Source organism: Bombus terrestris, chromosome 2 (assembly GCF_910591885.1).
Source record: "Bombus terrestris chromosome 2, iyBomTerr1.2, whole genome shotgun sequence".
In the NCBI taxonomy this organism is placed as follows: Eukaryota; Metazoa; Arthropoda; class Insecta; order Hymenoptera; family Apidae; genus Bombus; species Bombus terrestris.
The window spans coordinates 13,181,257-13,205,916 of NC_063270.1; the positions used below are offsets into that span (position 1 = coordinate 13,181,257).

At 39.2% G+C, this 24,660-nt stretch overlaps 1 protein-coding gene and 1 long non-coding RNA gene across 4 annotated transcripts in view; one reads left to right on the forward strand and one right to left on the reverse strand.

Annotated features, from left to right (window-relative positions):
* Window positions 1–505: 505 nt before the first annotated feature.
* LOC100643844 (calmodulin) overlaps window positions 506–24,660 on the reverse strand; it is a 64,689-nt gene continuing 40,534 nt past the window's right edge. For all 3 annotated transcript variants that reach the window (XM_012319632.3, XM_048414466.1, XM_012319609.3), the window contains exons 5-7: window positions 9,866–9,956; window positions 3,104–3,160; window positions 506–2,164 (exon numbers count right to left, since the gene is read on the reverse strand). In XM_012319632.3, coding sequence (XP_012175022.1) covers window positions 2,082–2,164; window positions 3,104–3,160; window positions 9,866–9,956 — 231 coding nt within the window. In that variant the 3' untranslated portion in view covers window positions 506–2,081. The remainder of the gene's footprint in view (window positions 2,165–3,103; window positions 3,161–9,865; window positions 9,957–24,660) is intronic.
* LOC110119928 lies at window positions 12,424–17,288 on the forward strand. The gene is made up of 3 exons (XR_007227734.1): window positions 12,424–13,315; window positions 15,499–15,717; window positions 16,508–17,288. It is a non-coding gene; the product is annotated as an uncharacterized LOC110119928 (long non-coding RNA).

Sequence of the window (24,660 nt, forward strand, 5' to 3'; positions counted from 1 at the left end):
TACCTTGCTCCTTCTACAGCCACTTCTTTCTTTCCCCTTTTGATGAAATGAAAGCGATCTATATTCATCTTTGTTTTCGCGATTCGCCCTATCTTTTGATTAATCCGATATCAACCTTTCAATGTTAAATCAATTACAGTGAGTTATATCAATTAGAAGCTAACAACCGATCGTGGTATAACTTTTAAATTCTACTTTAGTGATCCATTCTTATCAAAGAACGCGTTGTTTAATTGACCTTACATCTTTTACAGACGTCTTGTACTTTCTTCCAAGAAATTCAATTTGTTTCTCGATTAATCGGATTCTCTAAAATTCTACGAGACTCGTGCGTTAGTCTCGCGTGAACCACGACGTGAATTAAATGGCATACATCAATTAGATGCTAGCAGCTAACCATAGTGTAACACTTTTGCTTTCTACACTGATATCTATTTTTATCAGATTTCTTCTTTTCTCTTTTCATGGAAGGGAGTAGTAAAGAAAATTGACATAACAAGGAACGTTTGTTTAGTAGATTTATTAGACCCTTTAAAATATTTGAAACAGCGTGCGGCTCTTGTTATTTGGCGTAACAGTGAGATATCGTTAATAAGGTACAGAGTACGAAGCTCAAGGAGAGCGAAGCGATCAAGATCGATTTAAAATTCACAATTCAACCGTTCCCCCTCGCGGTCTCGACTCGCTCCCTACGTTCTGCGAACGAATCGGATCGTGGGTATCGTTCGAGACCCGCGCCAATGAGAGTTTTCGAAAAGTGCAAGCGCGAGTTCTCGTCTCGTCCACGTGTTTCGTCGCGTGTTCGCCAAAATGGCGGGAACGCGATACCAATAGCTGTTGCGATCAAACGCCGTCGATCGATCTCTAGCGACATCGTAACGGAGAACCCAATCTCGAACATATCGAGTTTATTGCGGTGCTGGATCTTCTTAATTTTTACGTTATTTTAGGTGAAGAATACGGTGCATCACTTAGATTAGACGAGAGAGAGAGTAAAATCGAAAAATCCATATATCTTATGAGAAGAAATCGATTATCAGCCGATCGCCTTTCTTTTACAGTGACACAGGCGATCGAGACATCAAGAGACTCGAATAGAGTTTAATTAGTCGAGAAAATCGTCGTTTATCTGAGAGATGGAGCACGATTCTTGCGTTCTTTAATCAACAAGATCGTTTAATTAGCGATCGTGTCTCCGTCTCTCCCACCAACCTCTCGTGTCTTGCTTCGCGCGAATCGCAATTCGCAGAGATTTATCGGTAGACACTGTAGCGCAGTTAACGAAGGAAGTTAGACGACGCGTCGCTTGCTGGGACCTTATGTTACACGAAACGCGAGCCGGTTCTCTCGCGTTCACGTTACACACTGCGTCGTTCATTCCGCTTGCTACGAAGACGCTTAAAAATATCAGCACTATGACGTCTGATGGTGTATCAACGTAGATTTTCTTTCTTTAACGATCGACTGTACCGTTGCAATTAAAGAGGATGGGATGGGGAAAAGAAAATCGTTCCTTCGCGTGTTGCTATAATAAATCGATACTCGTTGCTGCGAATTGATAAAAGAACATATAGACTCGATCGATGTATCGTTGAGGCTGTTCGGATATGGGTAACGTAAAATCACACCAGACGTATCTACGAATCTTGTGGCAGATGAGATTAGAGCTTGTCGTAAAGGTCCTCTGACATTGGCCGAAGATAACGAGCGTTACGATTAAGCCAAGTTCAAAGTGGCGCCGTGAACTCTGGTCAGAGAGTGGCGCACTCTGTCGGTCCGAAACGCAACTATCTTCCGCGTCGGCGGCGATTTAAACATTATCCGCGACTTTCCTTACATTCTACGCTCGACTTTTTCTTCGCTCAAAGATTTAACAGACGCAAGCAGAAGGCTCGGACATTACGAGCATATCATTTTCGTTCGATGCACATCAGGCCGAATTTCGACACGAGATGTTCGCGATACATGCAACGAGGTGAATGTCAGAGGGGAAAAAAGTGTGCGACGAACACGATTGTCCGTTGATGTTGGCTTGATGTTAATTCGTTCTATCTAATACAGACACGAGAATAGATAAAATCCTAGTAGCCCGGGGACAGCACCTCCTCCTCCTCGTCCTCCTCGTCGTCGTCGATTCCAGGCTCTCCGAGCGCATGAGCGAATTCTGGAACAGAAATACCTTTGCTGAAATTTCGGCAACCACGTGTCCTTAAAGACGTCACAAAAATAAATAGGTTTGCCAATACCATTTTCATGTCGACCCTTTGCTTATGGAATCTATTCAACGCTTACCCTCCGTTCGAACGCGAGCTCCAAAAACCCGGTATAGAATTACGTACGTTTCAAAAACTCCTATAAAATAGAATTTACCTGTATCTAGTTTAGAGGTATATTCGTTCGTGCAAAGTATTTCCTGTGCAGCTGGCGCCCATAAATAAAATAAATTCTCTAGAATGTGTCCCATGGTCCAGTGTCACAAATTCGATGAACGTAAATTGTATTACCATTGCTCTCGTGGAGGGTTCCAGAGATACGTTAATCCAGCTGCAAGAGATCACGAACGAGATGCTTCTTCCAACCCCAATACTACAACGGATCAGCAATTCCACGTGCCACGTCACTTAAGGAAATTCGTAGGGAAAGATATACTGAAGCTTTGGCCATCTTTGAGGGAAAAGGGGGTAAATAAAGGGTAATCGTGATCGAAATGTTTAGGTTTATCGCAGATGGCAACAATGTACGTTCCTCATTCATGCACATAATATGTTCGAAGATACAATACTCGAACAGAATGTTAGAATGTAAATAGAAACGACAAGGGCGAGACAGATTTTTCCTCTCGATTCTCTGTTAGCCGCATCATCGAGATGATGGAATTTCTCCAAACTCGCAACAGTCGATCTTCTTTCTGCTCCACTCGAAATACTTCTTCGGTATTTTTGTTTGTTCGTTCCCCCAAAATTTGTCTATCCCCGACCAAACATACATCGATCAATCGCGATCTCGTATCACACGCGTCACGTACTCGAGGAATTCCCAGTTCCATTCGGCCATTCGTATTTTTCTCCGATTATTAGGAACTCCTATGGGGCATTGGGCTTACCATAGAAATCGATCCGGCCGTCTCCGTCCACGTCCACTTCCTTGATCATGTCTTCGACTGAAACACACAGCAAAAGCAGCTTACATCTTTTCTTTTTCTAGTATGGTTTAAAAATTATAGGCGAGCTAAATGCCCGAGTAAACAGGGATAAAATGATTATGGTTACGGTTTCTCCTCTTTCTTTTGGCTTTATCTCGATATTCGCTATTGTCATACGTGTTTACACGCGCGAAATTCTGCCGCATTTTGCACGTGTATACAAAATGCGGATCGAATCAGCTATATTCGAGATGGCTTCTCCGATAGTTTCACGAGAAAACCTGTCGATGTTAAAAGAACACCTGAAAATTCTTTCACGATATTACGATAATACAATTCCTTCTTCCCAAAATTTCTTATAATCTTCCTTTTTAAATTGTATTACATATTTTGCATCGTGGACGTTTACCTTATATCCTAAATTGCACGGAAAAGTGAATTGAAAAATATGATATCACGTAATTCCACAACACGAAAAGAAGAATATGTACGTAATTCTATTTCAGGAACGCAATATAATTTCATTTTTCTTTTTTATCGTAAAATGATACTTTTGAAAATTTTGTTTTACGGCTGCAGATTTCTCATTTAATACCAACCGAACTTTCGTTTGTAAAATTCCTTCGTTAAACCATCAAAATGAATTTCGTTCTCGCTGATTTTTGTGAACAGACTATATGCAAGGTTATTACAAGTTGGGTAGAACGATCGTTAAATTGTCGGACAGCTTGACGAGAAGTTGAAATTAACATCTTCACCGTTAACATACGCACCGTAGGCATTCACTGACATGGCAAATATTGCATTTAGTCTGATTAGAGTCACCTATGAACGTTCCTATGTTAATTAACGGTTGCTGGTAACGAGCGCCAATTTAATTTTTCACCGGCACGGTTCGGCCTCTCGTTCCCGTAAAATTCGAAGTATTAGCGCTCGAAACAACGTACCAAGCGATTAATATTCTGGCCTGCGCTTCCCACGCGCGAAAAACACCTCGATAATGTAACCGCTCTTCTCCTCGCTACGTGTTACCAGTGTAATACAGGAAAAGTGGAAAACGACCGATCGTGGTCAGACATGACGCAACCACGTCGACAATTTTCCATTTTAATTCCGTTTGATAATTCGATAAATCGTCGCGTCAATTCTATCGTTGCTAATTTTCTCACCAATAATTCCATTCTTCCACAGATATTTATCCGTTTTCTTTTTCCTTTAGAATTTTCTAGACGGAATATTGATTTTATGTAATTAATATTTCACTCGCTAACTGTAATTCCACGAAATGCAGCAAATTTGTACATGATTTTTGAGATTGCGAGATTGTCTAAAAGATTATTATTTCTATCCTTCCACGACGTTTTGCCTATTCTTCCAACGATTCTTTCTCTATTCTTTCCTCGGATTTTTATTACTCTATAATTGGCTTTTTGCTCGTTATTAAAGTTCGATCTTTCCACAAGACTGTAAATGACTACTTATATCCCTGTAATTATCCCACTCGACCTTAGTTTCAATTGTAACTGCTAATCCATTGTGAATGCAACAGCTGCGTCATTGCGAATTCCCACGATCTTCCGCGAACGATAAACGCCATATCTCGTATCCGCTAATACTCTATTAATTCTCATCACGATCACTATAATTGTACGAAACAAGTCACACAAGTGTTTTCAATGGCCCAGTACGAGTTCCCATAGACGATTACTGTTTCTTCTTAAAAGTTACCTTGACTGGAAATAACGCGCACGTAATCTGATTTTTCTACCCTTTGTGAATCATTCTGACCTGGATTGTTTCTTTCAAAAGAAAAAGATATACCTTTTTGTGTGTATAGCTATTCCTTTAAAATTTAGAAATATATTGTTGAGAAGATATATTATACAGAGAGTCCCAGATATTAACGGCCAAACGTGGTCAGTAAATTCTGTGCGCGTAAATAGGGAAAAAGTCTTATACAGACATAGGTCGTTTGAAACTTTATTAAAAAGTTACGACAAAAATATGAAATACGAAGGGAACAGTGGCAGACTTACGGTTATTGCGACATAACGTAGGAATACATCAGCGATATTTACGTTCTATCTGTTTATCTGAAGGCAGCTAATTCACCATCTCGAAATGTTCATCAAAACCGATAATTCAGGATTGAAGCGGCTGAAGGTAGAATTTATTATCCAGCGAATTTCATTTCTATTTTATTTCGTTTTGTTAAATGTAATCATGTTGAGACGTAAACATCTTGAAACGGAGAATTTGTTACATTTGCATAAACCGAACGAATGTATGTGTCGCTGATGTGTTCTTACATTATATCGCAGTAAGCGCGAGCCTTTTACCGTTCCCTTTGTATTTCATTTCATTTTTCTCATAACTTTTTAATCAAGTTTTAAACGACTTATATTTGTATAACAATTTTATCTCCTCTTTCCTTCTTCCCTAATATACATGAGAACAAAAAACGTGAAATATCTTCAATGCCAAATAGGAATTTGTAACGACAAACTTATTCCTGTTCTCGAAATGTGCAGATCCTTAGTATTTCTTCGACAATTCTTTTTAATATTTACTCCTCTATATTAGCTTTTAATATTTCTTTCCACGTTTCTTAATATCTGGAGATATATTGTCTGACTCTACACGAAGTAATCTACTTAGAACTCTACTTCCCGGTCAGACACGTCTATCCAAATGATGCAGATGTTGCAGTATTGCGGATCAGTCGTAAATAGATTGGGAAGGATATCCTTCAGGCTTCAAATACTTGGGATTTTGATATTATCGTAAATAGAGACTTGAGAATCGCAACCCTTGCGATATATCGTGAGAAACTGAAAGATCGTTGACGGTCAATTTTAGGGTAAAAATTGGAGATGATCCCAATTGTGTTTCTCGAAATTTTGAAGCAAATAGTTATTTAATGATATCAAGTCGAATTCCACGATCATGAACAGTTAATACGTAACGAAGATCTATAGTATCGATGTCGAGATCACTTGAGATCACTTCTTACCGTATCTCCTTCTTCGAAAACATCTACGGTATACCGCGTGACCTACGAATATTTAATAACACTCGCTACTAAATTATACAATTGGCAATTTTCTCGGTGGGCTATTATCGTAATCGGTTTCATAGCCTACGGCAAATGTTAATACCTAGATAGGCAGAAATACATATAGAGCATAAATTGATTCCAGTCAATTAGTAACCTCATGCCATATATTGGACGGATTATTACGTTGCCCTGTGTAGATGAAGCCACGCAATTTACCGTCTCTCAGAACGGGTCGCGCTATTAACTCAACCCTCGACAAATTTGCTCGAGATGCTTCTTGATTGTCTATTGTAAAACTTTCGCAAAGGTTAGAAGCACGGGAAATAGGGAAGAGAAAGAGAGACAGGAGTGGAGGATAGTTTCGTTGTTTTTGCGCGGTCACTGTTGTTTTATTGGCCCATTCGAGCGAGTTAAGTTTGTTAACAGGCTCATTCAGCTCGGTTGGTCACCGTAACTGAACGTAGTGAAAAATATCGTCTCTACCGTGAATTTTCAAATCAATGCTGGGCGCTAAAGTCACAAAGAATTGAAAAATCAAAAAATAATCCTAAGTTTAACTCTTTGTATTCCGTTTGCGGTTCCATAGCTGTGAAAACAACTTCAAAAAGTTTTTATTCGATTTTTTGCCGATAAAAAAATATTTCGCGCATCTTTTTCCTTTTCAATGCGAAGCTTATGGTTTTGGGAAGTTTCACTTGGAAGTATTAGTAAAACTATGTGCCGAAGTTGCAGATACGCTACATCATAAAAGTTGTAAACGTTACTATGTATGACATGGTGTGACACGTATTTCACCACCTGGTATGCACGACTTGTTCAACAAGAGTGAATTAATACCTAGCCTTCTGTGCTTGCTTAATTTTCATTAATATTCACATTTCAACGCTCGAGGGATATTTTAAGCAAAGACGAAGTATCTAGCGTATTCCATAGCTATTTCTCCCAAAATGTTGTATCACTGAGTTTGGCAGCCATTCGGTACGCGATCGCGCGTAACGAAATTTCTCACGAAGCTTCTTTTACGAAAGTGTTCTGGGAAAGTGCTCAGGCGATCGGTCGAAACGACGGGAACATGAGGTACAATTTAAATTGCAAAAAAGTTTGCGAGATTGTCGTGTGAAAGAAGGATAACTTCAGAAGAGCTGTAGTCTTTGTTTATTTGCGTGACCCTACGAAATTCTGGCAGAGTCGATCGAGAAAGGAGCAAAGAATTCTTCTTCGTATTCTTTCGGACGAGGAAATCCTCGTCGAACTTGCGGAAGCTTGCAAGGACACGTCAAATAAAATTAGAGATCACGCGTGTCGGCTAATCCAACGAGATAACAAAGAGGAACGAGAACAACGGCGACGAATGTTTTTCCAAATGGAATTTTATTTCGTTTCGTGGTAATAACAGCCATTTTGTCTTTTCGTCTTTTCCCATTTTTCCCTTTATTTTCTCAGACTCGCTTGCACTCGAAATAATATTTGAATTTCCCAAGTTAGTTCCCAGGAACGACCTATATTTTTCGATTTAGTCTTCCTTAGATTTCCTAACGAAAAATTCCACAGGGTTTGGATATGGAGTAGTGGAAATGTACGAGAATATCTGGACAAATTTTAGCGGCGCGAATATTGCAAATATTTCGAGGATGCGTTCGTGAAGATTTCTGGCGAAAATTCGTCGCGACAGATAGAGCGTTGCACGATCTTCGTCCGCGCGTTTTAACCAGCGCGACGCGAGATTGGAATCGATTTGTCGCGGAAACGAAAGACAAGCGCGGAATTGCTATCGAATGAAAACTTTCCGCAAACTTCCCTTCTCGTTTTTGCCTCTCGGGAGGCCTCTTTCTCGTTTGTACTTGTTCGACAGTTTACGAACGACGAATCTCGATATCTCCGATTCGTTTAATCAATCTGAAATCGTTTAGTATGATATAATTACGGTGTATTTTCACGCTAGAACTATCAGAATGAAATAACTAACTGGTAACCTTTCATAGAAATTTTATAGATTTATTGCGGCATATCTTTGATAAAATATTAGCTTGTGCGAAAAGTTTCCTTCGTTTTATGAGGAAATAATAGACGCGCAACGTTTTTGGTTTTATATTATTTTGTCGAATTACGTACGATCCATTTTCTTCTGTTGAGATGACCACCGCGACGTTTCACAGACTTGGTTTCACCTTTGTATGAAGGTACATTGTTGTAAAAGACACGTTTGCGAAAGAAAGACACTTTCCGGACAACCTAACATATGGATACATAAGGAAAGTTAGTTTAACACAATGAAAATACTCAATGACAATTTCTACGAATTCGTAGCGTTAAATCAAAGAAACATGAAAACTTATGAAACAAAAAATGAGATAAAAGATATCGTACAACAAAAATTTGTGCCATCGATATTGGTTATCGGTAACCAAAATAAAATTTTGGTCATCGATAATGGTTATTGGTACCCACGAAAAATCCCGATCATTTATATTGGTTACTGGTAACCAGTAATGGTTATTCGTAACAAGAACAAATAAAAATTCATATTTTTCAATCGTTTCGATTTTTGAGAAATTTCTTTGAAATTTACTGGTAACTGACTCCCATGTAAATAACAATGAAATTTTTATTCACTAACTTGTTTCTAGAAAAATTATTGAATACTTGACTATTATCTCGGATCTCTGATTATTAAATAAAAATAACTCGAAATTGGAATTCGATAACTTTCCCTAAAGGTAGAAAACTTTTTATCTGACTTGGGTATGACGATTTGAATTGAGATAATGGAAGCACCAGATAATACAATCTTTCAGATTTATAGCGTTACACCGATATCTGTTTCTAAGATCAAGTTCTTAAAATTCGAAGATTCGTTTGTCTTATTCGACAGGACACCATCTACTTATACTTTTACTTCCCGGCCAAGACGCGTCTATACAAACGATTCTGATACTCCGGCAATACATACGGATCGTAAATAAACTGGGAAAGGTATCACAAAAAGCTGGGGATCTTAGAATTATGGGAAATAAAAATTTTGGTACCACGACCCTCGTGATATATCACTTACTATGACTCCTACGGTTTTCCCCAATTCTTAAAGTATATACATCCTATGCATTGAGTACCACATATTTCTATAGTACCCTTGCTTTCTATCCTCACAAGGAATACTCTTGAATGTGCTCCACGTCACACCATTCTGCCGTGAAGTTCCATTCATCCACCGTTTTTACTATCAACACTGTCCATTATTATTTCCATTTTTGTTTTATTTATCCAGACCTTGTTCGTCCTTTCGATTTATTTATTCGCATCTTCGATTTATTTGTCCTGGGCAAGAGAATAAAATTCACACTCAACTTCAAACAGACTGCATAGGAAAACGCATTTACACTATCACGAAACTCGATACGTCTGCAAGATACAGAGATTTGTTTGTCCTGAATAAAAGACTACAATTTAAAGAAAGCTTCAGACGGACCGAGAAGAAAATAAATACGTCGTCCACCGTACTATACGTAGTGGAAAACGTATTAAATAAAATAAATATAAAACGAACAAACTACGAAATACAACGTAGTATAAAATAGGATAAATAATATACGAAATACAATGTAGTATAAGATAGAATATAAAATAAATATAAATAAAATAAACAGAGAACGGTAACAGATACGTACTCTCTTCTTCGGACAAATCCTCGCCGAGGCACTGCAGCACGGCTCTCAGGTCGGAGGCGGTGATATATCCTCGATTGTGTTTGTCGAACACCTGCAAGCAAACAACGAATCCCTACAGAAAACTGCTCGCCAACATTCTACGCCGTATGCCATCGGTTAGAGCATTCGGGTTTGAATCATCCGGCCGAGATAGATTCTTTTATTTCGAGGTAAATGGAATATCCGCGCAAAGAAAATGGCAGACGGCACTTTTCTCTCTCCGAGCCTAACGGGAGGGTGGCTCTTTTCGAGGGCGTCGATAATCGCGCGGACGACGAGGCTCGCGAGTAAATGCCGACGCGGGAATAATAACGAGGCGCACGTCTCTATTATTTGTCGGGCCGTGCCGCTGTCGCAGACGCAATCACGAAAGCATCGCACTTTTGTGGAAGTAGAATTGGGATTGATGCAGCTCCTGGGAACGTTCTCTGTGCGACGACCTTCGACTCGTTCGTCTAGCTTCGGGTGCAAACGTCCTTCTCCGATGCTTGCTTCGTTACCAGCAAATTAATGGGTTTGCATTTTCCATGGAAAGAGAAACCAGGCCACGTTTCCAAGGAGTCACGTGCGCAGCCACAGCGTCGAGCAACGATGTCCATTCGCGACCAACGTCGTCGAGATTTCTACTGAATTGTCAAGCAAACAAGTAAAGTTCATCGACCGAGGATAACGAGGGGGTGGAAAGGGGAGTAAACAGGATCGAAAAACGGTTATTTTCGCTGATCTTAATGGTCGATTTTCGGTATCGTGGGAATACAGTTGCTCGCGAAAGTATTTGAACACTGGTAAACATCTTTTACGATATATTGGGTACGTTATATGAAATCTTTCGAAAGTTGATAAAATCCGATTAGTATCTCACGATCGCATTAATCGAGTTTCAAACAAATTAAAAAATATTTATATTAATAAGTCTCCGTATTCGGTGGGATTATCTTTAATATTTTATATGCTTCAGATGGCTATTCATGCTGTGTACCGTATACCATTCCTTTTTACAAAATATACGTTTGCAATAAATATCTTGCAACGTTTATTAATCGATATAACCATGGCAGCCGCGTCCTGTTACAGGGTTAACGATATTTCAAAACGTTTGATACGAAACACACAATACACACGCAGAAATTTTCTATGTTAATTATCCAAACACTTTCCTGAGCCATCAATCGGTGTTTTGGGATTATGGGGGATATTTGTTACGGTAGGAAGAATAATTGAATTAGAGAGCTGATCGCTATTCAGTTATAATACAAATATTGTAATGCAAATGGTATTACACGAATATCTCAATTCGTCTGGCGGTTCGACATTCCATCTGCGTTTCTGTTTTTATTGGCTAACGAAATTGCACAGCCACGTTTATTCATCGGATATTTTGAAACCGTCCAGATCCACATAATCACGTTGATCCCGTATTTTTAAACATGTTTCTATTTAATTAAAAATAAAGAGAAATCGATATTGCCTCTGACTATTTGCGATATAAAGAAAACATCGTTCCAATGTTAAACGATTTTTGTTCAAAATATTACATCGCGATAAACGGAATAATAAATGCGTTTCATAATGTTCAGAACCATTATACTATCCGAAGTTTAATTTTCCATGATGCTGTTAGTGGAACGTGAACAAGCCCGGAACGCTACCTGTTTCTTAAACGAAGATAGGCAAATTGATAGAGAGAAAAGTTAGGTTGCTTAACGAGAATCGTCTCCTTACGATACCGCGCTTCGCTTGCGCGCAATATGTAGTTGGTATTTATTTAAATGGAGCTATGCATCGATTCTCCTCGTTATTTCGCTTACAAGGTAACGCCTTCGTTGCAAGTCGGAAACCTACTTTCCAACAGCGTACAAAACAATTTATGGAAGATTATTTATGGAATAATGTGCCTTAGCTTTATTCAGCAAAGAGATAGAACACTCGAGTAACTAAATAGTCGTTCTCGCCCCCTTAACTTTCCATCGTCTGATCAAGTATACGCACAATGGCGCCAAAAGTTTCCTCCCTCGGCAATTACGCAATGCGTTCCAATTCACGGAGTCCTTCTTAGACGAGGTAGGAATAAGGGCTCGCTTGAACACCCTTCCATTCGTTCCCTTTCCACAGCATCTTGAGGTCAAAGGTAACAACGTCGGGTAGATAGTCGGTGATTGCGAATCGACCAGTTTCCAGGTGGCGGAACTCGCCGAGTCTCCCATTACAGCTTAACGATTACACACACTTTTCTGTTTCTCCGTTGACTGGAAATCGTTGGTCTGAGCTCCGTTTCCGATCACAGGGGAATACTGTTCTCCATTGTGCAAGGAAATGGGAAAGGGCGAAGAAAAAAAGTTTCAAGCAAGATGCCGCGTCTCGAATCGCGACGACGCGCTTCGACGTGACATTCTCACATTCATCGACGTAGGAAATCGTAATCAAGCAGCCATTACGGCAATTACCAAATCGTTAGCTCTCTAACTATTCCATTATTTGGTCGCACGAGTGGTTCGTCATGTGGTCGTCGAGCCAACAAATAACACGTCGCAATCAACACTATCGTTATTTGCATACTCGAGATCCGAGCGCAATTTTTGCGCGATAGTTTCATCAGTGAGTGACTAGCGAACGGATCGTTGATCGACCTATCGAACGAGTCTCAGCGGAGAATCGAATTCGAAGCATTTGGATCGGAACGATCGATCTGCTTGATTAATCCACGGTTGTTCATGATCAACTTTTTTCTGGAACGTCTCGATCAGCCGCGAAATTGGATATTTCAGCAACTAAACGAAGGGAAGAGATCGTGTTTCGGAAAACGGAAAAGTAGACATTGGTTTTCAGCGCCTGGAATACACGCCAATCGTGGCGATAGACGTGTAAACTGTGCGTAATTAATCAATCGTCGATTAAGTCTGCGTTGCAAAGGTTAAGGACGATTAATCGCATACACGCTGTGACGCGCTTATCGCGTATTTTACGTCGACCCTCTTGAAACAATGTCACGGCCGAACGAGGCAGGCTAACGAGGAAAAAATCTGTCGCTGATCGGGGCCGTTGCCAATTAGTTCTCTTTACAATTCACGATAATAAACTGGAATATTAAACAAATCGCAGAGAAACTAAACAGAGAAAACGAGAAACAGAAATAACGCGACAAAAGAAACTGTGTCATATATATGCTAATGCAAAAGACGAAGATTAAAATAGCCGATTTTTCGTATCCAATTCACCCTATGATCTCTGATCTAAGATCGCCTTATGATGCTCTCTCATGCATACGCTCGTTTGTCTCGCGCAAACGTGTACCAGCGACAGAATAAATCACGCCAGGCTCTTGCCAGGCTACGAGTCAGATAACCAAATAAGTTCCTCAGCTTTATCGCGAATCCCGGACAAATCGTCGAAATTTGGCACGACCAGAGGCAGGTACGACAGAAAATCGAAAAAAGGATTATAGAAGGGAATGGCAGTCGCGACTGCGATAAGGTGATAATCGCGGGGCGTTAGGATGTTGGAACGTGACGAACGTAATCGAGGCTGTAAGAGTATAAAAAATTTCCCAAGTGTCGGACCATTCGCATCCGGAATATTAAGATTCGCTCCAATTCCTCGCACCCTTCGATTCTTTTTGTGATAACCAATTAGCCCATTGTTTCATCCTCTTCTTTCAAAGCATACACTTTGTGATATTAAAAGTGGCTCGTTTAAAAGGGCGTATCTTTTCTATTAGCTGGGCGCGTACCTTTTCTATTTGCCTCGCGTAAATCCAATGAAAAGCCACTTTTGTCGATTAAGGAGCGATTACGCTGTTAGCAAGGCGAGAAGATAACGTTTCTGGTTTTCTCCCGTGGCCGAAGAAACACCGTTGACTCACGATGGATGTTCGTTTTTGACGATGTTACAGTAGTCCTTTGCTGGTTTAAATTAACTTAAATTGGACTCTCTGTAGCTTTCAACTGACTCAAAGAGCGAGCAACGTACAATATTTGCATACCAATACTCCTGGCACACGATCTGGATTTTTGACCCGTGACTCTCTTCCGTTCGTCATAGATTTCTCCGGTTCACAGATTATTCCATTTTTCTTCCTATCGATACGTGTTCCTTACAGACAATAAATTGTTTATTCGGTGCAGCGATTTGCATATCCAACGACCTCTCAGATTTTGAACCTTGTTGTTTTTCGATTTGTTTGGGTATTCTTTTCTGCAACTCATTTATTGCTTTATTATCGTTTACTTGACATCGTAAAATTACAGATAATTAATTTGAACGTATCAAATTGTTTTACAAATTCGATATCGTTAACTGATAAAACTCATACCCCCCACGTGTAAATACCAATACATTTTCATTTTGGAATTTAATTTGTTCACGGTTGAATAACATCGATCGCGCAATGAATAACATACTCCATTAATTATATACGTTAAAACGATTCATATTTCACTACGCGAATTGACTCCCGGAACCGCGCAAAATACGGTTTGTATTTAACAAACAAAAGAAAAGGGAGAAGACCAACATTCCAGAATGCAGATCATGGAATATGGCATTTGGCGAGAGATCGTCGTCGCGTTTTTTTTTCTCTCTCGATATTTTTGTCCTTGTTAGCTTTTCTCTAATGTTCGCCCTTTCGTCTCTTTCCCCTTCCTCGACGAACGTAATAAATCTTACTGGTCATCATCCACTATACTCTCGATCGTTTTATCCCGTTCTTTCGAAGCTGTTTCTCGCTTTGCTCCTCGTTTTTCACTTTTTTCTCCCGTGTTTTCCGGCTCTTTTTCCTTTCTTTCTCTTCCTCCCTTTCCTTTCTTTTTTTCATTCGCCGGTGCCTGGCTACAATCCGGCTGCCGGCGCGCTCGCCAGGCCACGGAGATTAAAATATCGACTCGGGACACTGCGATACGTCGCGTCTGACCCCAATGCCGGCTCGCTAAACTCTTTAAGCGCGCGTTAGGCGATTTAAAGCGATCGAGGCGAAGCTTTCAACGCGAGTGACGGGTTGAATCGCTCTCTCACGCCGCGAAGCCAACGACTCCATGCGCTTTCACACCGCCATCATTTATTCTCCTACCATTGTTAATCGAATAATCAACGATAGGACGTGTGTAATGAAGCGTATTACGTACCTAGGGATTTCGATACGATGTTTGTTCCTCGTCATTATTAATATTTAATCATTGATTTTCCAAGGGATATTTGATGCGCGATAAAACGAAGTTAATTAATTCGTATCGAATAAAGGCGGTCCACTATATATGTATACTTCCCACGATAAATATTCCGCCTCGCCTATTACGAAGCCAGATACTCAGCCTGACAACAAGCTTGATTTCCAGACAATATGATCGCCAACGAGATGATCGTCGATCATCGGATCTAAAACTAAATTAATTCTGCGTAGTAAAACGAGCAGGGAAAACGAGCACCACGAGAAGTCATTAGCACTCGATATTAAGCTGAAAATTCATTCGAATCAATTAAAAAATTTCGATAACTTTTACGATCGCGTAGGTCGAGGAGCTGGAAGAAAAGTCCACGCGTTAGTCTCCTCGTGGAGATAATTGCTTGAAAACGAGGCGAAAATTATTTTTTTAAATTTCAAGCGGCCGCGATCGTGAGTGGATACGAGAAGCTAAATGGAGCGGTAAAAGTGACCAGCGTCGGCCGATAGCGTGCGTCCGCGCGTAAGCACGTAATGGCTTCGAGAATGGAACGAGGAGAAGGAAGAGGAACGGGTCGTTAATAGCAAGACTGAGTGTAGGCCGCACGCAACGGCGAACAGGTCGTTCTCTGGATACCGCAAATTGCTTTGTTATATCTATGTACGTATGTATGTACACGTATATGTCTGTTCATAAGTATTAAGACGTTTATAAAAGGTTAAGTTGTGTAATAAAATGAACGATTACTAGGAAATTATTACAGTCTTTAACAAATCTCATTTGAAATCCTACGCTTTAAAGAACTCATGCACTCAATATTATAATAATACCAGTTACGTGCAATTCGATTAAATCTCTTTTTTACTTATATTTGTCGTGTCTTTCTTTAAGGGTTTCTTTAATGAATATCTTTGAAATCGTTTATCAAATAAATATATAACTATTCTAATATAAATTCTAAGCGTAAATTTAGTGTTTCTATACCATTATTTCGGCAATTAAGATCCAAAATTCTCAATAATATCACTCGTCTTCTTACCGTATTTGTCACTTTTTGATCCGACGAATTCTGTAAATGATTTGACATATTTAGTTTCCTTCTAGACTAGATCAATTATTATGTTCTTTACGAGACCAGTCGATGTCCTTTTGTGTATTTACGAACGGGAATTTATACACGTGATACCGCAATGAAAACCATAACTTGGTTAAATGTACTGTTATTCAACATCGAATAACGAATGAAATAATACTCGAGTTTTATCTGGCTGACAAATTGACCCCTGACCAGGGATGGTAATACGAGCCTCGTTAACGGACGAAAAGAGACGAATATTCCATGGAAATGGTATCGTATTCGAATTAATATGCAACGATTTCTTGGATAAACGGAAGAACAGAGGATGATTAAATTGATATCGCGGTGGTGATTTTTCTTACCGGATTCCAGCTTGAATATATGCATGAAGGATCATAGGGAGGACGACGAGACGAAGATTTTTTCCCTGATAATCGAGAAACGCTCGAGGAAATAGTATAAACGCAGCCGGCCAAGACGAAAAGAGAGAAGGGAAAAAGACGAAGGGAGAAAAAGGGAACGAGTGGAAACGGTTGGTTGGTGGAGAAAGAGAAGAAAGGGAAGATCAGGCAACAAAGGACGCGGAATGGCTAGGAAAGTGTATGTAGACGGCGCGGCGGAAAGAAGAATGGTGCACGAAAACGACGGCAGGATGAATGTCCTTGTGGTCGAGCTGCGATGGTACAGTCATTAGAATGTATTGTGGCTCAACGGTTTGACACGCTCCCTTTTGCGACGCGCCGCTCCACATACCTCCGGTTCTCGTTCTCCAGAAAGTTTATCTCCGCCAAGACCTTTTCACTTTTACGCAGTGGCAGATGCACAGAATTGCGCGCCTGATGCATATAAACCGGTCATTCTAATATACTAAATAATAGGTAGCAGAGCGCTATACTTTTGTTGATCTTTTGTGGACCGTGGCTCGGTCAGCTCTGCTGTAAAGTGCTGAGAATGCGTAGATGGTAAAGGCACTCGTAGATAGCAGAAGCAGACTATCAGACTATTTTGTAAATTTTATAGCTATTATCATAAATTATTATAATCTTGGGTAATGATATAACGGAATCGTAGAATCAATCGAGGAAATTAATTCCTTAACAATGGAAGTACTATTAGATTGTCCGAAAAGTTTCTTTCGTTTTAGGAAATATCAGACGCACAATGTTTTTTGTTTTATATTAGTTTATTGAATTATGCACGAACATAATAATAGAAATAAAATGAAATAGATCATACCTGATTCAATAAAATAATATAAAACAGAAATTGTTGTTCATCTATTATCGCCTTATGAAACGAAAGAAACTTTTCGGACAACCTAATCCTTGGTGTTTCACGTCGAATAATCGTACTTCAATCGATAAAAACGAGATGCTAATATTCTAAATAATGTGTACATAATTTTAATAGTGTTAGATAAATAATATACAAATAATAATGAAAACTTCCTTGATACATTCTTAGATTCCACTGAGAATAAGCTTTCGATGTAGAGTCAACGTAATTTACATTTTATACGATATATTGAAATAAAAATTTATATTTGTATTGACATTTTCTTTTCGTTTCTTAATACTTGCAATCAGCAATCAATATTTACTGGTTTTCTGCCTGTGAATAGAACCCATTAGTCGTAGGTCGCATTATTCTTTTTATACACAACAGATAAAACAAAATGCAATGGTCTCAAGTGTATTTGAAGCTTAAAATATTAGTAGCCGCTACTACTTCTCGGTTTAATTTACGACTTCGCTATATCTCGACACGCAGTACATAACTGCGATTGATTTATTTGAACAACAGTTGCAGGAATCGCAAATGATTCATTCGCCTCTGTCCGTCGAATATCAACAAATCGAGAACACTTTCTTGAGCAAAGGCGTACGAGAAACGGAGGACTTCTATTTCTGTTGCGACGTTGCATAGTTAAATCGACGTTGTTTACATTACATTTTGGCAGTGCAATCAAGGAAATGGTAACTAACATGGGTTTGTTAAATTTGTTAGTCAAAGCTAACTAAGCACAGTTAATTCGTCCGATACTTGATGATACAATCTCTCGTTGTATTATCGCGAATCAATTCGTGACGATCTTTACTTTTAACCTGCTGGTCAACTAAAACCTTCCACAATGACGGAGTTAAAAGTTAATAAAGACAATTTGTTATATACTTGTAAATACATATAAACACAGCATCGTTTATTTGTAAGACAAATAAAACGTAAAAAATAAGGATCTCTGAATAACAGAATTATTATATCTCCAAGAGAGTGCTGATCCAAGTGACAATTTAACTTGTCCTTCCCGGTTAACAAGTTAGTGTTTGCGGAACAATCACGAGCAGACAAACTTCCGACAACGTTGATTCGCATTACACGAGCTATGTCTTCATACAACTCGTGTAAACGGGAAATAAAGGCGAGTCTGTGTCTGGTAAGAATCCAAAGCTCGCCGCAACCGACCGATGAATTCCCAGGTATTTTCTCAACAATTTTTCTTTCCTTTTGTTTGCGCCGCTATGTCCGAAGATTACAAGCATTTGCGAATCCTCGTTACCGCGGCTATTGAGAAAAAAGCGGCTGCTTTACTCCATTTTACACTTGTTTCCTCCATTTCACCGAATATACTCCCACAGGAGGTGACAATTTTCGTTTCCCATTTTTTCAACTAAAACGCTTGTAATCGTACTAAATTCTCGTTTACGAATTGCACGTTGCACGCGCTTCACAAGCGAGACAAATTGCACGAAATATATTTCGGAATTATGGCTGGAACGTGTTGGAACGATGGAAACGCGGAGACTCGGGAGATCTTGCCATCGGCAAGATGAACGACAAACGGCCTTTAAAGCCGCCATCATAAGACGAAGTTAGTTCGGCGGAACGCGTATTGAGGTGGCTAAGCTCGTTCAACTAACTAATATGTACGATAACTGCGCGTGGGTGGTACATTATCGCTGCGCTGGAAATGAGGACGAATAGGTACGATCACGTGTCGAAAGTACGTTATCGACTTCTGGAACTCGAGTACATACGAGTCAGACCAGGTGAAAAAAAAAAAAAAGGAGCGGAATAGCGAACCGATCGACTCCTGGCTGGAGAAACGTATGTTCCAACGAATAGTCCGGGGAATCTATGTTTTCAAGGGAAACGCAATTCGTGATAAAAAGTTGTTTCAGTGGGATACGCTAGAATGTACAAATTGGATGCTTATTCGTTGTAGTATCAGTTCGTTCTAGCGTGCATCGAAGTGCATACAAACGTAATTCGTTCTAAACATTGCCTCTGTATCTAAATTAACATATATTATACTTTGTAGGTATGGAAAAATATTTCTGAATTCAGCATATACCGGAGAGTATTTCTAAGTTGTTTCACAAATAAATATTTCTGACGTCGTATTGTCAAGAAACAAATAAAAAGTTGATCAGTTGGTAATCAAATTGTATGATATAGACAAATATGTATAACTTGTATCAACTTTGAAGATAATTTAATTTCGTCGTATACATAGTAAATGTGAAAAGATAAGTGAATTAAATTAATAATCAAATAACGTTACGAAGGATAAGAAAATAGCAGATTGACAATTTAATAATTGTCATAGTTGCCGGTAGAATTCTTTATAGAATGGAAAAAGCGGTAGAATAAATAATGGGATTTTTCAGCATTCCTTGTATTATTCCACAGCATACGTATGCATATGACTCATCGTATATTTTGTGAAATGTTGTAGAATTCGTTACGACGCGGCATCTCTTACGAAAATAAAAATCATAATTAACAAATGCGCCTGGTGCTATACTTTCCGTGCGACATTGTCACGTTGTACACACCTTGCGTCGTATAAAATCCACGCAACCCAAATTCCATAGAATGCAATTATCACACTTATTGTGGCCGTATAACCAATTGTATAATAAACTAACAATGTATTTCCTATCCGTAGAATCAAACAGAATTTGACAGTAATCACATAGTACTGTCGACGACGAAATATACGAAACCCTACGTTTGCAAATTAGTGTGTTTAACGATATTATTGCTCATTGGGAATCTAATTTAAATGGTTATTTAATTCGCGATGATTTCCATCTCGAAATCGCGTATCCACGATCATCAAATCTACCGTACACTACATATGATCAAAGAGTTTATTTTTTCTTCGAAGAATTTAATCGAATTATCTACGATACGTCGACGAAATCATATACTTCCTCGATGGCACTCGCATTGAAACTAACCAACCCATTTGATACAAAACAATATAGACATTCCATACAATAGTATTCGCTCTATGCAATCACTTTGTTTTTGTTTTACGATCAAATTCACCGGGAATTCGATTCTACTCATTGAACGACCAGCCGTAAATTGTTCCATGAATTCAGCGATGTATACGAGATGGATTTAAACAATCCAAAAGAATCGAACGAAAAAAATGGCCACGAGATTGAATCGTATTACGCCGAAAGGACTAATGGACGTTCCCTTTGTACTATACGAAAGACCAGTGATTCGCTGCGGCTTTCGTTGCAGTACTTTTTCGAAGCTTGAAAGCTACCTTTTAGCTAACCATCGGACGAAAGATTCTTGGTAACTGGAGTAGCTGGCATTTTCTTCCAGTTACGTTTTCTTCGATTAGATTATTTTTCACGAAGAAGGAACATCGTGCACTTTCTCTTCCGTGTTTATTTCTCCCGGTATGACGAATCGTTCGACGCTTTAATTATTCATCGACACATCCGTCGAAGGTTTATTTGCGGCCTCGATATTGAAAGCGAATCTTAATACGGAAATCGATCGAGGGCGGTTCCATTAGCGCCATCCTTGGCGCGTTTCGCTTTCCAAAGGTGACGATAATTCCTCCTCCTCGACTTTATCAATTTCCCCGTTGATAACTGACAAACCTGTTACACCCTGGTCAGCAGAAAACTTCTATTCGATTCAGTTAGCCTCAAAAAGGATAATCTTTTCGTACCTACGTTTAATCACCGTTTGATTCCGCGAGATTTTCAGTTAAAAAATGGCTCCGATTTTTCGCTGAGTACTCGTTGAATTTCGCGTACATACGTAAATGAAAGTAGGTCGTTACACCACGCGGCATTCTTGCTCATTGTCGCTCAAGATAAGCTCAGACCCGTTCCGAGAGGGCATTAAGCGTGCAACTGGAAAACTTGCGAAATCTCGCGTCTCAGATCCGCTAGATTACCGGAACGAAATTTCTCTCTCGTTCTCGGCTGCGAAACGAAATGAAAAGCGACAGCTGCATGAGAAAATCTTTATGTCGTATTTCGATTGTTGTTATCTAATTTTCTCCGAGTAAAATAGGCTCGTAAAGATGCTACTCTTGCCAGTAGAACTTGTACATTTATTTCAAATATATATATCGAAATGACATATTAGTTACTACTCGTTTAACGCTTTCAACGCTAAGATGTTTTGTCGACGCGCGTTTATTACGCTGCTTACTTATTACGATAAAGCATGCGCTACGCTGTCGAAATTACTCGACAGTCAAAGTGCGAAAAACATGAAATTTTATGAATTCATCGCTTATAGCATATATTATAGACATATGAATGACAAATTATAGCTTTTAGGCTTGAGATATATCTTTTGATTTGAGCATGATAAATGATACATGTCGTAAATCGAAGATTTATTTTGAAGCAATACAGCTTTAAGCGGTAAAAATAATTTTGAATCGTTTTTCGAAATTCTTATATAAATTCATAGCGTCGAATTGATTAAGTAAACTTCTGCCGATTAAAATTACATTTCCTAAGGTGAATTTCTATTATATGAACGAAATATCATAGATAGAGAAGCTCGGAAAACTTCTACTATATAAACTCAAGTTTTATTGCTGTTTATCTCTTGATAAATTTATATCAAGTTTAGATAAACGGAGCTCTACGGTACAAAAGAAAAAATAGGCACGTGAAAGTAGTAGCGGCTGCCTGCAGCAAGAATACAATGTTTGTGTAACAAATTGATAACAACTAGATAGAGTGAAGTTTTGTGGACTGTAAAATCGATACACGGAAACTTGTTGCTTTTGCAATTCTAACGATCAACAATGCCTCAACAAACCTACAAACCTATAGTATACAAGATCTCAAACAGTTTTACCTGTAAAAACACATCCCATTATGGCAACGCTTAAGGCGCCATAACACAGCGTAATACACCGCACCGCATCTAAAAACAATGGTTACATGTTCGCAAAACTGTTGTTTTAACAATCAACAAGGGAGTAAATATTAGAAAGAGAAAAATACATCAGAAAAATATAATAGCTGGCAAAGTTATTCAAACATTTATAAATACCTTACACAAATGTATTGGTAGTATTACAGGAAACATTCGAAATCTTTTTTAATTTGCTCATTTTTCTTCTTTTGCTAATTTCATTAACACTGTAATAAGATTCAACTATTATGGTTATGTTGTTAAAGTTTGGAATAAATCTGGAAATTCACATAGAAAATATCTGTAATCTGCAAGATATCTAGTGCAATCTTTTATTTCATAGAGATCACAGAGGTATTTATATAGTCGATTATCCAATTATCCAATAAATAAAGTAAAATTAATTATATCAATAAACCTGAATATTTTCCAAACTGATCTCAAATTCTATCAGTGTAATCGTGACAACTGTATCTCACGTAGATAACGAAATATTAATATATTTTATACATATGATACGTGAAAGTTTTCTGTGATAAGTGTTCAGATACTTTCGTGAGCCGTGCAATCGAGAAAATGAGAATAACTAGCTCGTAAGTTCGACATATCCTCGAAACGAGATGTTGTTGGGAAAATCTCTCGAAGAAACTATTCGAATGTGGCACACGCTTTCTTCATTAAGATAACGACAAACGAGGCGGGTGCACGGTACGAAACGTTAAACGGGGATTTGCAAGGACCAAGGTAATCCCATTGGTTCGCTCCGAGTTTGATTACGTCACGCGCGGAGGAGACTGAAACTTTCTTCGTTTTCTCGTTGTCACCTTCTTTATTCGGTCGATGCGCGACCAACTTCTCTCGCGGCAGAGAAGAACGATGATGATCCGGAAGGATTCGGCTTGAATCTTGCAACCAGTGTCGCTCGCTTTGAATTCGGAGGCCGCCACGTTCCTGGCCAAGAACTTTCTAACCCGGCTACTATCCTCTTTGATCCTGACCGCTTTTGAGCTTTATCCAGCTCGTCAAGTATTCCCCCTGTAACCTGAAATTATTATAAAGTGTGCACAGAGAGGGGCGAAAAGAGAAGCAGACCCAACGTAGTTTCAGCTGCGAGAAATTCTTCTTCAATTACTCCTGTGTTCGCCGTTTAGCGAAAAGAGAAGAAACCCGTTACGAAGTCAACGAAAGGAGGTCTCGTTGAGGAACACAATTCATGGATTTCGTGGCACAAATGGGAAAACTTAGATTCGAGGGAATTTTAAATTACTCGAAGCTGGACGCTTTGAGCCATTCCGTATTGCGCAATAGCCAAGAGGCTTCGTTGCCGAGACAAACTTGTTTAGACTTCAATTTATCAATTAGAACTTGGAAATGGACGCCTTTCCAGTCGTCGTTCCGTTATTAACGCCATTTCGGGGAACGCTCGTTTCTTTTCGCAAATGTGGATTCATCGGATTGAAATTTCTTCGTTTGATTCAAATCTGGACATTGAGGAGAATATATGCTCGTTCTAAATCACCGACGAACAGGTTGCAAACGTTTGCATGGTCCAAGAAACGAGAGAGCCTTAGAAACTCACACAGGGAAAGAACAGGCTGGTAAGAGTTATTTCTCTTCGCTAGATGAGAATCGCGTCATTCTTTATATTTCCGTTTCTTCTTCCCTATTTCTATATTTTATTCTATTTTTACACAGTTTATTAAGAGCCACGATCGTGAATGACAATATCCAGTCGCATTATTGTTGTTTAAGTACAACCTATCGGTGTACCGTTTACTCTGCCGCACAAGGGAAGGATCTTCCGCAAACATCGAGAAAAACAGCGATACAAAGCGGAGTCGATAAAGATACGATTATCGTTTGGAAAAAAGAAACCCGCGAGGAAACAAGCGTCTCAGAGTAATAAAGCGGTGCGGTGTCTCGTGCAAATGCCACGCGACATCGACGAATCTAATTTCTTCCGTCGAATGAAAAACTTCCACTTAATGGGCATCGCTGCATGGCAACTTAAAATCGCCGACATGTCGCGATGCTTCTCAAAGGATATAAAACACGAAAGCGAGTGTCTCGTCCGTCTCGCGAGAAGCATCGTGAACACCAAAGAAGCATTTGCTATCCCGTTTCTTCGGACGTCTTTCGCGATCAAACGAGAGTCAAAGATTCGTTCGTTGGAACTAATTGCTTGAACCTTTTGAGATATTCGCGGACCCGTTGGCACAAAGTAAAATCTGCTATTTGTCAGTGGATCGCTTCGATAGCTTGATAATTCAATTATCCAACGATCAATAAATTCCTAGTCTCGTCTCTGTAGTTAATGATGCAACGATTAA